This window comes from Anser cygnoides, chromosome 1, assembly GCF_040182565.1.
Source record: "Anser cygnoides isolate HZ-2024a breed goose chromosome 1, Taihu_goose_T2T_genome, whole genome shotgun sequence".
NCBI lineage: Eukaryota > Metazoa > Chordata > Aves > Anseriformes > Anatidae > Anser > Anser cygnoides.
Genome location: NC_089873.1, coordinates 58,006,724 through 58,017,971, shown reverse-complemented (window position 1 = coordinate 58,017,971; position 11,248 = coordinate 58,006,724). Strand labels below are relative to the sequence as shown.

General features: G+C 41.4%; 1 protein-coding gene across 2 annotated transcripts; it reads left to right on the top strand.

Moving 5' to 3' along the window:
* Window positions 1–2: 2 nt before the first annotated feature.
* Window positions 3–11,220, top strand: FBXO7 (F-box protein 7). 2 transcript variants are annotated; one of them, XM_066996918.1, is made up of 9 exons: window positions 3–236; window positions 1,184–1,484; window positions 3,266–3,493; window positions 4,843–4,984; window positions 6,205–6,288; window positions 7,436–7,528; window positions 8,517–8,693; window positions 9,290–9,327; window positions 9,694–11,220. In XM_066996918.1, the coding sequence occupies exons 1-9, from the start codon at window positions 121–123 to the stop codon at window positions 10,096–10,098; spliced, it is 1,584 nt and encodes a 527-aa protein (XP_066853019.1). In that variant the 5' UTR covers window positions 3–120; the 3' UTR covers window positions 10,099–11,220. The 2 variants fall into 2 exon arrangements, with proteins under 2 accessions (XP_066853019.1, XP_066853018.1); XM_066996917.1 differs by having other exon boundaries at window positions 4–242.
* Window positions 11,221–11,248: the final 28 nt, after the last annotated feature.

Below are 11,248 nucleotides of genomic sequence, written 5' to 3'. Positions count from 1 at the left end.
CCGGGCGGGGCGCGGCGGCGGGGCGCCAACCAAGCCAAGGCGGCGGCCCGGCAGCCCTCGCGCCCGCCGCCGTCCGCAGCTCGGCGGGGCCCGCTCGCAGCGCCCGGAGCCGCCGCGGCCATGAAGCTGCGCGTGCGGCTGCACAAGCGGACGGCGCCGCTGGAGCTGCCGGGGGCGGAGCCAACGCTGGGGGAGCTGCGCGCGCAGCTGCGCCGGGCCCTGCTGCCCGCCTGGGGGTACAGGTAGCGCGGAGCGAACCACCCCGCGGGGGGGGGGGGGGGGGGGGGGGAACGGGGGGAGGTGGGGCTGTACCACGTGGGGCGGCGGGGGGAGGCTGGTTTGTCTCCCCCCGTCCCCCCGCCGCGCCGTGACGCTGCCGCCCCCTGCGGGGGCCGCTGGGAGCCGTTGTGGGAGGGGGGGAGCGGCTTGGGGGCTCTCTGGGTTCTGTTAAAATAAAAAGTTTAAAGCGTGAGGAACTCTTGGCAGTGTTCGTAATAAAGCCTCTTAAATCCATTTAAGACGTGTGTGTGGAAGTGGCTTATTTGGGGACGGCGGGTTGTGGGGTTTTAAGGCTAAGTCTGTGGGCACCAGGCACTGGCGGCCTGTTCTGCCTCAGCGGGTGTTTTATAGGTGGTGCTGGCAGCTGCCCTCGTGCTGTCCAGCTCCAATTATGTTGTTTTTTTTTGTAATCGCTTGCTTTGAAGGAGCCTTTTCACTACCTTCATTTGTAACTAGCACGCTAGAGCCCGGCTGCTGGTTTTGAAACAAGCGTTGTGTTTAATCAGATAGCAAGGGGGTTGAGTCAGCAACGCTAAATATACTACCAGCCAAGATTATGTAAAAACAAGATAAAGTTTGTTTTGCGAAGTTTGATACCTTCTGATTTGGAGCGCACCTGTTTGCTCTCCTTCATGACCGCTTTATGAGTGGTTACGGTAGACGCTGTTGGGCGTCCCAAGCACCTACAGCTACTTAAAACGTACCTGGGGAGAAAAATGGGAGAAAAAAGTTCACAAAGTAATCTTTTATCACTCTTCCCTTTGTGTCTTACTAATTATTAATGCATTAAAACGCATGGAATAGAATTATTTTAGTACGCAGTATGTGTTTCTAACTGTACCTCTCTGTGCAGCTACCCAAATGTAGCCAACCGCATTTATTTTTTTTTCCTATTATTTTGCAGTTCTGATACAGAGTTTTCAATAACGTTGAACAGCAAAGATGCTCTTACAGAAGATGAGAAGACTTTAGCTTCATATGGGATAGTTCCTGGTGATTTGATATGTTTATTGCTAGAAGAAAAAGATGCCAAACCCAGCCTGCCTCCTCCCTCATCTTCTAATCCTCCCGCGCTTCAGAATGGTCATGAGACATCCACCATGATCCCCAACAGAAGTCAGGCTGACAGTCCAAAAGAAGAAAGGCAGGATGAACAATCTGCCAACCAGAAAGCTCAAGAGGAAGTTCAAAGTAATGATGACAGGGTAAGGATGTGAGAATTGGCCTGTACAATGCAAAGCAAATCGTGCACATTTGCAAAGTGCACGATTCCTTTCTCACGGGTTGTAAGTTCCCTGTGATTCAGATGTTATGGAATGAGAGGCCTGCCTGTATTTCTTGTGTCTGGAGGTTATGTTGCTGAGACAGCTCCTGCCATGTGCTGCATAGAATCATCAAGGTTAGAAAAGCCCTCCAAGATCATCTGGTCTGACCATCCCCCTACCACCAATGTCACCCACTAAACCATGTCCCTAAGCACCAAGTCCAACCTCTCCTTAAACACACCCAGGGACGGTGACGCTACCACTTCGCTGGGCAACCTGTTCCAATGCCTGACTATACTGTTGGAGAAGAAAGGTGTGCATCTGTATGACCCCATATACTTGCTGCAGTTAATAGGCACATTTTTTTATATATTATTCAGTGGTTTGTTTCCTGTGTGACAGTATATGTAACAGTTAAGCAGGTAACTGCACCTACCAACTGCTGGGTCCTAAGGTGAAAGGAGGCTTTCTGGAAGAAACTCTGTAGGTGCCACAGTGCTTGGTGCCTATCTCATTATGTGATCATGTCCCTGTTAGGCAGGAACTAGAGAAGCTGATCATTCTTTTTAAAGCAATTCTTTATTTTGAAATAAATGTTTAATGCAAGATGTCCCTTACTACAGCTTTTATACAAGGAATATTGCTAAGCATACTTACAAAAATATTGTTTCGGAGTATAAGAGTTAAGGTTTAGGATGAAAAGAATTGTAAGTAGTGAAAGTGAATGTAGTTGGACCGTTGTCCCAGGAGCAGTGTGCCCTTTGCACATGGTGCTGTGGGCATACAAGGTCCTTATCTGTTGGTCAGGCCATCTTTAGCTGTGCAGAAATCTATCATTTATTTCATTTTTCAAATGTGGGATGAAAAATTCTTACATCTTCCTCCAAAACTAGTCACAGAAAGGTGTCCAAGCAGCTATGCATCATTAAAGGACAGAAGTAGAAATCTGCAAAACTGTGTTTAACAGGGCCTATGTGCATTGTTCTTAATGAGAGGCAGGAAGCTCCCCAGGTGGATGGTCATGCCTCTCGTAAAAACATAAAGGTGTCTTGTGCCATTGGACATGCATGTGGGGGAGAAATAGCTACAGCTCCTTTAGCCTCTTTTTTCCTTTTTTGGCCTCTTCCCTTAGATAAATCCAGCTACAGTTTTAATTCACTGCTTTTTTTAGTTTGTAGGTAGTTTTATAAGTTACATAATAATATGGTGTGATTTTGGTGGGAGAAAAAAAAGCCCAACAAAACCACAGCCCTCCTCAAGTGTCAGCAGATGTGTTGCATTGATGATTTTTTTTTCAGCTATATAAGCCTACTGTATTTCTAAGGAGGCTAAGTTAACCACTGTGGTTACTTGCTATGCATGTTGGCATACCCCAGTGACTAATTATTCCAGTATATATTGCAAGAGTTCTGATGAAGGTTTGTTATATTATCAATTTGTCTTCGAGTACTATATGAAATAAAATGACTGACTTTCTATGAAGGGCTTGCATTATAAGTATTAAAAAAAATACAAAGGCTAAATGTATAATCCTCGTCTCCAAATCCCAGTCTTCAGCTGGGACTCTAGAAAATGTAGATGAAACAAGTATGTACAAGTTGCATGGGAAATCTGTAGTGTAGGCTTGGGGCCCATGAAGACTATGGTAAGCAGATAAATAATACTGATGTATTTAGAGGTGAGAATTTCTGAATGTAAATGTCTTTTGCTATCCCTTGAAGGCAGGATCCAGCATAGAGTTTCCTTCTGGATTAGTCCCAGAGGATGTTGATCTGGAGGAAGGTACAGGCTCCTATCCCTCTGAACCCATGCTGTGCAGTGAAGCTGCTGATGGTGAGATACCACATTCCTTAGAGATGCTCTACCTTTCTGCTGAGTGTACCAGTGCCGCCGATGCTTTGATCGTTCTAGTACATCTTCTCATGATGGAGACAGGCTATGTACCACAGGTGAGCGCACCACCAAAAAAGAAACTTTCCGGTCAGTGTGAGTAAGCTCCAGAGTATCGCAAGAACGTATGATACAAGATGCCTCTGAAGATCAACGTGTGGCTTTGTATGTCAGTCAGCAGCAGGGGCTGCTGAAGTATCACCTTGTCTAATTTGCCTGACCAGTGTGGCTTAAGGGTAGAGACTAGAACAGCTTTTAGGTGTGAAAGAAGTGGCCTGCCTCAGTGTTCCTTTCGGTCCCCAGCCTCACTGGGACCCAGCTGATAACCTCCCATTTCTGCTTTATACTGATGAGTTTGTGCAGATGTTCTTGGATTGTAGCACTTCACTGGAGTGCTGTCTTCAACATCACTGTCATCTCAATAGGATTCAGTTCAAATGGTGGCTGACAAGGCCTAGGTCTGCCCAGGTATTGTCACCTAACTTGTATAAACTCAACTGCGTTCAGTTAGGCTTTGGTTCTGCAAACATACAGAGGTATCAAACTCATAACTTGAATACCTTATGGCACTGTCACTGTGCAGTGTATGAATTCACCTCTTCCCTTTAGATTTTCAGACTCGCAGTATATGTTTACTAGTATGTGACTGAACATGCAAAATAAGACTTGCAATCAGTGGAGGTGGCTTAAGTCTCTTGCTTTTCCTTGCAGTGCTAAGAACGTGTATGGAATCAGTTTAGGTGTCAGGTTGACCAGTACCAATTTAATAAATCTGCTAAGTTAACTGCATTCACATAGCCTGAAATACTATCTGAAGAATACATTTGCCACTGGGAACAGTTAAAGTCAACCAGTAGACTTGGAAATACAGAATAATTTTTCTGCAAATTTAAGAGGAGAGAGTCTGCTTGTAGTTGTGGTTATGTTGTATCTCCCTATGGGAGTCTGAGAGTTTTCAGACTGAAAGTCATCAGTCCACTGAGATTTTCAAGTTGATTTCAAGCTATGATTCTTCAAGCCCTATCAGAGATCATAAGTTCACAGAACAGGTGCGGTAACATCTTTTACATGTTTTCAACTGGAAAATTAACATATATTCAGGAGTTGTCAGAATGCTGGAATAAATAACAGAGTGAAGTACAGATCTCAGAGAAATAGGTATAAGTCTGTATATTGAAAACCTTCTCTGTCAGAAACTAGGACAGAACAAAAAATACTAAACGCTTCCTTAGATTTGCTGTTAGTCTTGGGGAAAACAGTATATACTCGTGCAATTATAGACTGTATCATAACGCAGATTGAAGCTAAACTAAGATTTAAATTGCAAGCATAATTCTGGAATTTTCAAGCTTTTAGTCCTCTTCTTCCACTTGTAATGTATGGCAGTATTATCTCTGTGTATTTTTAGGGGACAGAAGCCAAGGCCGTATCTATGCCAGAGAAATGGAGAGGGAATGGTGTTTATAAGCTACAGTACACACATCCCCTTTGCGAAGAAGGTTCTGCTGGTTTGACTTGTGTGCCTTTGGGAGATCTTGTTGCTATTAATGGTAAGTTGGTCAAGTTTTTATCCTGAATACGCATTGCTAAATATCACCATTGTTTAGCAAGAGAAAACTTCTATATACTTTCTTACACCCTCTTTGGAACCGTAACTTGATTTTCCAGATTGATGAGGTGAGGTACCACTTCTTGACACTGAAAATTCTTGACATTTCTTGTCTCAGTATTAGCTTTTTCCCTCCTTCTCATCAGAACAGATCAGTGCTTGGGGGATTCAACTGGCCTTTTCATTGAAATGTTGTAAAAATCCTGTTTTATTTGTTTCATTTCATAGGAACTGTGGTATACATTACCAAAGACTAAAAAGAGGGAGATTTGCTCCAGCTACAACGTTTTGTTTGGTCTTAGTTTTTTACGAGACTTACAAATAACTTGTGGACTACATATTCCTTAGTTTTAATGTGTAATCTTTCCTGAAGCATGTTAACAGTCTAACTGTGGTCTCAAAAACTGCATTTATTTGATACAGAAAATTTAGGGAAGTCTAATGTTTTTTGAAGCAACTTCCATATCACTTGATGTGTTTTGTTTTGGTTGTTTTTTTTTTCTTTGCTTTTTCATATTTTATTTAGCATTTGAGCAATTCCATATTAACTCCCCCCCCCCCCCCCCCCCCCCCAAAAAAAAAAATTGAGCTTGATTTTAAACTCAAGATTTCTTTGCTTAAAATTCGTGGGCTTTCTTGTTAAACATATAGCTCCTTATGTCAGTTTGTGTAAGCATATACTGTATTCTCAGAACATGTACATAATTTGCTTTCTGAAATTACAATCGAATGTTTTAACCAAGTCATGTTAGCTTTATATTCATAGTAGTTGCAACACTGTCCTAGTGTTCATATAGTAAGATTCTTGAATCTTTTTCTAGAGTTTATAGCATTTGAGTTAATTTCTTTAATGACTGAGTTGTAATAATGGCTTGCTATGTACCCCTCGTAGGTGTGTTGTATCTATTTCCACGTGATAGAATTGTTGAAGACAATGCTTTTTTTTGTCACTAAGATATTTTTTTTTCTTTCCTATTTTAAGTTCCAGTTTATTTTTTCTGAAATTTTTATTTATCTAGCTGCTCGAAGCCATTTGGTATTTTTCTTGAGGGGAGTTGGTAAGGGAGTAAAGTAAAACACCTTCTGAGAGTAAGGCGATAATAAAGTGGTCTTTGTCATCCCAATATGTTTTCAATTTTGATTTTCTTCTTATATTTGCAGCAACATTAAAAATCAACAAAGAGATTAAAGGTGTGAAGAGAATACAGCTACTGCCTGCATCCTTTGTTTGCTTTCAGGAACCAGGTATGCTTGAGCTATGATCCTGGTAATGGTAAACTGAAGAGTAAGGGAGTAGAGTAACACAGTGGTTAAGAATATACTTCAGTTTAAGACTGAATAGGTAAAAAATAGCAAGAAAGAATAAAAACGTGGTCATCGTTTAGAAGGGCCGTTGCTTTTTGGTAGAAAGAATTCAGAGTGTAGCCATTTACTTGTATTTTGCTGCTAAAACAATTTGAATTTCTTGGATTCACTGAGTAAGAAAAGGACTTTGCAAAGCCTGAGTCATCCTTTGGCCCATATGCCTGTTACTTATGAAATCCTGAATTTACGTGTGAATCTCTGAGGCAGCAATGCTGAACTGTACCCTCTTTCTGCCTCATATTTCAGGACTTTAGAGGCTGACAGTACCTACAGTCTTGCTGTGGTGCTATCATTGTTGTATTTGTTATTTTGTTATGTTATGTTGTATATGATATTTTTGTTAGAAAGTATGTGCTGACCGCATAGCTCTTTCCAGGATGCCAGAATTAGAGGAATACTAAGGTTGGGTAGGACAGATGGATATAGATCCCTTGTGAGCAGAGTAGCCTGACTAGCCTGTTGTTTTATGAAGCATTAATGAACCTCTTTGTTGCCAGTTGAGGCTGACTCAGTGTCGTACGCTGTGTCCTCAGATCCCCAGTCCCTGATTTATGAGGCTAGTCAAAAGGCTGTAGAAGAATAACTGAGTGCTGAAGCATGTCCAAGATAATGGTACAGTCTTCTGGCTCTCGTTTCTTCAGAGAACAGAATAGGAAAGCATTCCTGTCAGAGAACTGATTGTTGCAGGCGTTTACAACATAGGTGCCTGCTGCCTATGGGCTTTGAAATCCAGTAAAAGAAGTGCTGATAGCTTGGGAGCCAGTTTGTTTTCAAAGAACTCAGATATTTCTCTTAGTGGTGCTTTTTCAAGCCAAAGGAAAGACTAGCTTTAGCATGGAAATGGCCTGTAGTTTCTTGATAAATTACTTAATTCCATGGTTGTAACATACTAGCTGCAGATGTTTTCCCATCAAGACTGCAAGCAGAGCACGGTTCTGTTTATAAGAAACAGTAGTTTCCCTGCTCTTGTATAATCATTGCAGTCTAACCTGCTGATGTTAAGCTTTTTCTCTCTCTGCTTTGATAGAAAAGGTTGCGGGTGTTTACAAAGACCTTCAGAAATTATCCCGTCTCTTTAAAGACCAGCTGGTTTACTCTCTTCTGGCTGCTGCCCGACAAGGTGAGAAAAAATGTTTACAATCGGAAATGGTACTTCAGTTTTTTGAGGATGGAAGGAGGGGGTGTGTTGTCTATCCAAAGCCTTAGAGGAAAAGTGTTAAAAACACTTGAAACAGCTGTTCAGTGGTAGGTACATAGAGAGTAAGAATAAAGTAATTTATACAAAGATTAACCTAATTTATTTAAAATGTATTTCAGAAAATGCTCATATAATGACAATTTCCTGGCTTTGATATGTAAAGATAAAAAGTCCTTTATAGTCTCACTTAAGAGAATGAGATGGAATGGCTGTTCTCAATACTTGGTGATGAGGAAATCACACCACAGTAACCTTGTGGCGGTGGTTTTGTAGTTTTGATCTATTTCTTTGTCAAAGCAGAAAAACTTAAATAGCATCGTGTTTGGAATTCAAACCACAGGAATGATGTACTTAGTAACTGGTCGCTGAGAGCTTGTAAAGGATGGAAGAAGTAACCCTAGCTGATGTTAGTGAAGCATTAGGAAACTGGGCTTTCAGTGTATAGGTATTGCCATAAACGATTCAGGTTTGTATTCTGAAGACACAAGGGAATTCCCTGTAGACTTCAGTGCAGGAAGGCTTTACATGAAACGTGTGCTCAACATTTAATGTGTTTTTTGGGGACTCTTGAAATTGGGCAGATTTATTTCCTTTACCTGTTCCAGCCTTTGTTCTGTAGCCTATAAACATAGTTAGGCACGTGGTGTGTTTCTTCGGTTTGCAGTGGACAGTGGTGTTCAGTATAAAATGCCATTTGCCCTATTTTTTGCACTCTATAAATGTACTGAGAGTTGGGAGACATTTGTTTTATAAGAAGTCGCATCACAGCACTTTCCGAGAAAAGTCATTTAACTTGAGGCATCAAAGGGAAATGATTTAAGGGAAAGATTATAATGTCCTTCCTTTCTTTAGGGTCTTCAGAGTAAGCTCTGCACCATTTAGATAATGCTTCTATTCCCTCCATTTGTAGCTCTGAACTTGCCAGATGTTTTTGGGTTAGTGGTCCTCCCTCTTGAGCTGAAGCTTCGGATCTTCAGACTTCTGGATGTCCGTTCGCTCCTCTCTCTTTCTGCTGTTTGCCGTGATCTTTATGCAGCTTCAAATGACCAGCTTCTGTGGAGGTTTATATACCTGCGAGATTTCCGAGGTAACGTTGAGATGCATGTTTTCTCCAATTCTCACATGAACAGAGGGATTAAGTCTGACAGATTTTGTCAAGAGGCTCCTTAAGGAACCACTTCTGATTTTTAAACACTGGGAGGAAGTAGAGTCCTTTGCAATGGTGATAATCTGCAGAGTTATTTCTCATGGACTACATAGTTTTGCCCATCATGTGGTACAGACTTTTGTAGGTGTTTTTCATCTGTTTCCCTGGGTAGTTTGGTGCACTGGCTATTGCAGATACTAGAGAGTAGTGGGAAGGGATATTCCTGCTAGAATCCCTTATAAGAGATTGATTTCTGACAGCACTTCGCTTGATAACCTTATTTCTTCAAAGATGGGAATGGTGTTTCTGGGATATCTTACTAAGTTTTGAGATGATACTTCACATAGAATGGGGGTACGAGCAGCTTGCCTACTGGATGGTCTTGGAGCTTTATTTTTTTAAGCCACGTTATTTCTAAAAATGTATTGACCAAGTGTTTCTTCATCTCCTCTGCAAGTTCCCACAAAATGGGACATCCTTGTCATGAATGCTACTTAAGAGATTCCTCATTTTATTTTTTTTTGCTTCTCTTGCAGATCCTATTGCAAGGCCTCGTGACACAGACTGGAAAGAAGTAGGTGACTTCTCTGTATAATCTCTTTGAGAATAGTCTACATAGGATAATTTGAGGCTAAAGCATTGACTTGGGGAGGCTGCAGTTTTAAGTTCTATTTTAAAAGTGTGGTGGCCTGTGCACACGCATTGAGTTTGATCAGAGCAGGAGCAAACAGCATCAGTGAGTGACAGTGCATGCACAAATTGCAGGTTACGGGCCTTTCAGACGTGTTGTGGTTAGTCTTTGTCAGGCGGAGTAGCTGCTGTTCTGGGTTTTGGGAATGGAGAGGAGTTCTTTTCTGAGAAATGAAGAACTGAACGCAAGTGCTGAAGCTGAAACACAAAGTGCTTCTAGACCGTAAAATACCTTTGTTTCTGTCTGCAGCTATACAAGAAAAAGTTGAAACAGAAGAAGGAGGCCTTGAGATGGAGGCACATGATATTTCTGCCCTCTACACCTCATCCAATTCCCTTTCATCCCAACCCATTTTATCCTAGCCCCTTTCCTCCCAACCCCTTTCCATCAAACCCAATCTACCCCCCCATGATCATTGGTGGAGAATATGATGAGAGACCAACACTTCCATATGTTGGAGACCCAATTAACTCGCTTATTCCTGGTCCAGGGGAAGCACCAGGCCAGTTTCCTCCATTCAGACCACATTTTGACCCCATTGGTTCCTTGCCTGGAGCAAACCCTACACTTCCAGGACGAGCTGGTCCCAATGACAGGTTTCCACCTAGACCCAGCCGGGGCCGCCCCATGGACATTCGCCGTGCATTCATTTGATTGCTGCTTTCTCCTTCAGTGAACTTTCTAATTCCTGAGCTTGCTTTCTAACTGCAGGAGGTTGCAAAATGCAGGCACTAAAATCTGCCTTCTCTTCAGATTGTTGGAAGAACTTGTGTGCATGATACTGTTTCCAAACCAAAGTCAGGGTTTGTTTATGTTCTGGTAACACTGCAGCACTTGGCACTAAGGTCTGTTTCAAGAAGAGCTATGAGTTAGAACAATTAATGCTGTTCTCTGCCCTCGTCCTCCTCTTTAGTCATCTGTGAAGTGCTAGAGACCAGAAGGATACTGGCCAAATATTTGCTGCATCAGATAAAAAGCACTTTAAATACAAATCCTATCTTTGTCTGTCTTATTTGAAAAGTTTTATTAATTTGCCAGGAAAAAAGATATTTTGTTTAAAATCTACCTGGCTAGTAATCTTTCTTAACAAAAAATCTACCATGTTCCACATAGAATAGGATACTATCACTGTTATGGTAGATGTGAGTTCATAGATTTTTTTTTTTAAAGATGACATTTTCTTTTTCCTTTTATTTTTATTAGGTAAAAAGTATTTTTGTGTTGTTACATAATGCACAAAGAATACAGGGAAGGGATTTTTAAATGGATATATTAGGACACAAATCAATTCATTTTGCAAACAACTGAGTAAACTCATGCTACAGTGCAACTCAAAAATCTGAACAGAAGCAGAGCAATTTTACAAAGAACCAGCAGCAAAACTTTTGTCTCTTTTCTTGGTTGAACAGGTTGACTTTACAAATAAGTAGCTATAGTACATGGCCGCATTTACTGTGTGTGAACTAAAATAGGTGCAAAAGTAAGTCTTTCCTCCTGCCTAACTACTTAAGGAATTAACCAGCTTGATCTGGTTGCAATGGAAATGGGATCGCAGCAGGAGAAGCAGAGTTAATACTTTACTGCAGTAAGTTCCATTTAATTCCATTACTGCAGTATTAAATCTTGCTGGAAGGAAACATTGTAGTATGTTTTGAGCACCTTTCAAGTGTTGTCTCGTTAATTAATGAACAACTAACAAGGTCACTGCTAAAGTCTCCTGATGAGATCTTCAGTCTGATGCTGAAGCTCAATTAAAGAAAGACTGGAATAACTAAACTTTGCTAGAACTTTTCTTTTCTTACTT

Excerpts from the sequence above, each read along its gene's own strand:
- FBXO7 (XM_066996917.1), top strand. The coding sequence starts at position 121 with ATGAAGCTGCGCGTGCGGCTGCACAAGCGGACGGCGCCGCTGGAGCTG. Across the intron at positions 3,494-4,842 it reads AGACAGGCTATGTACCACAG|GGGACAGAAGCCAAGGCCGT; the intron begins GTGAGCGCACCA and ends GTGTATTTTTAG. Across the intron at positions 6,289-7,435 it reads TGTTTGCTTTCAGGAACCAG|AAAAGGTTGCGGGTGTTTAC; the intron begins GTATGCTTGAGC and ends CTGCTTTGATAG.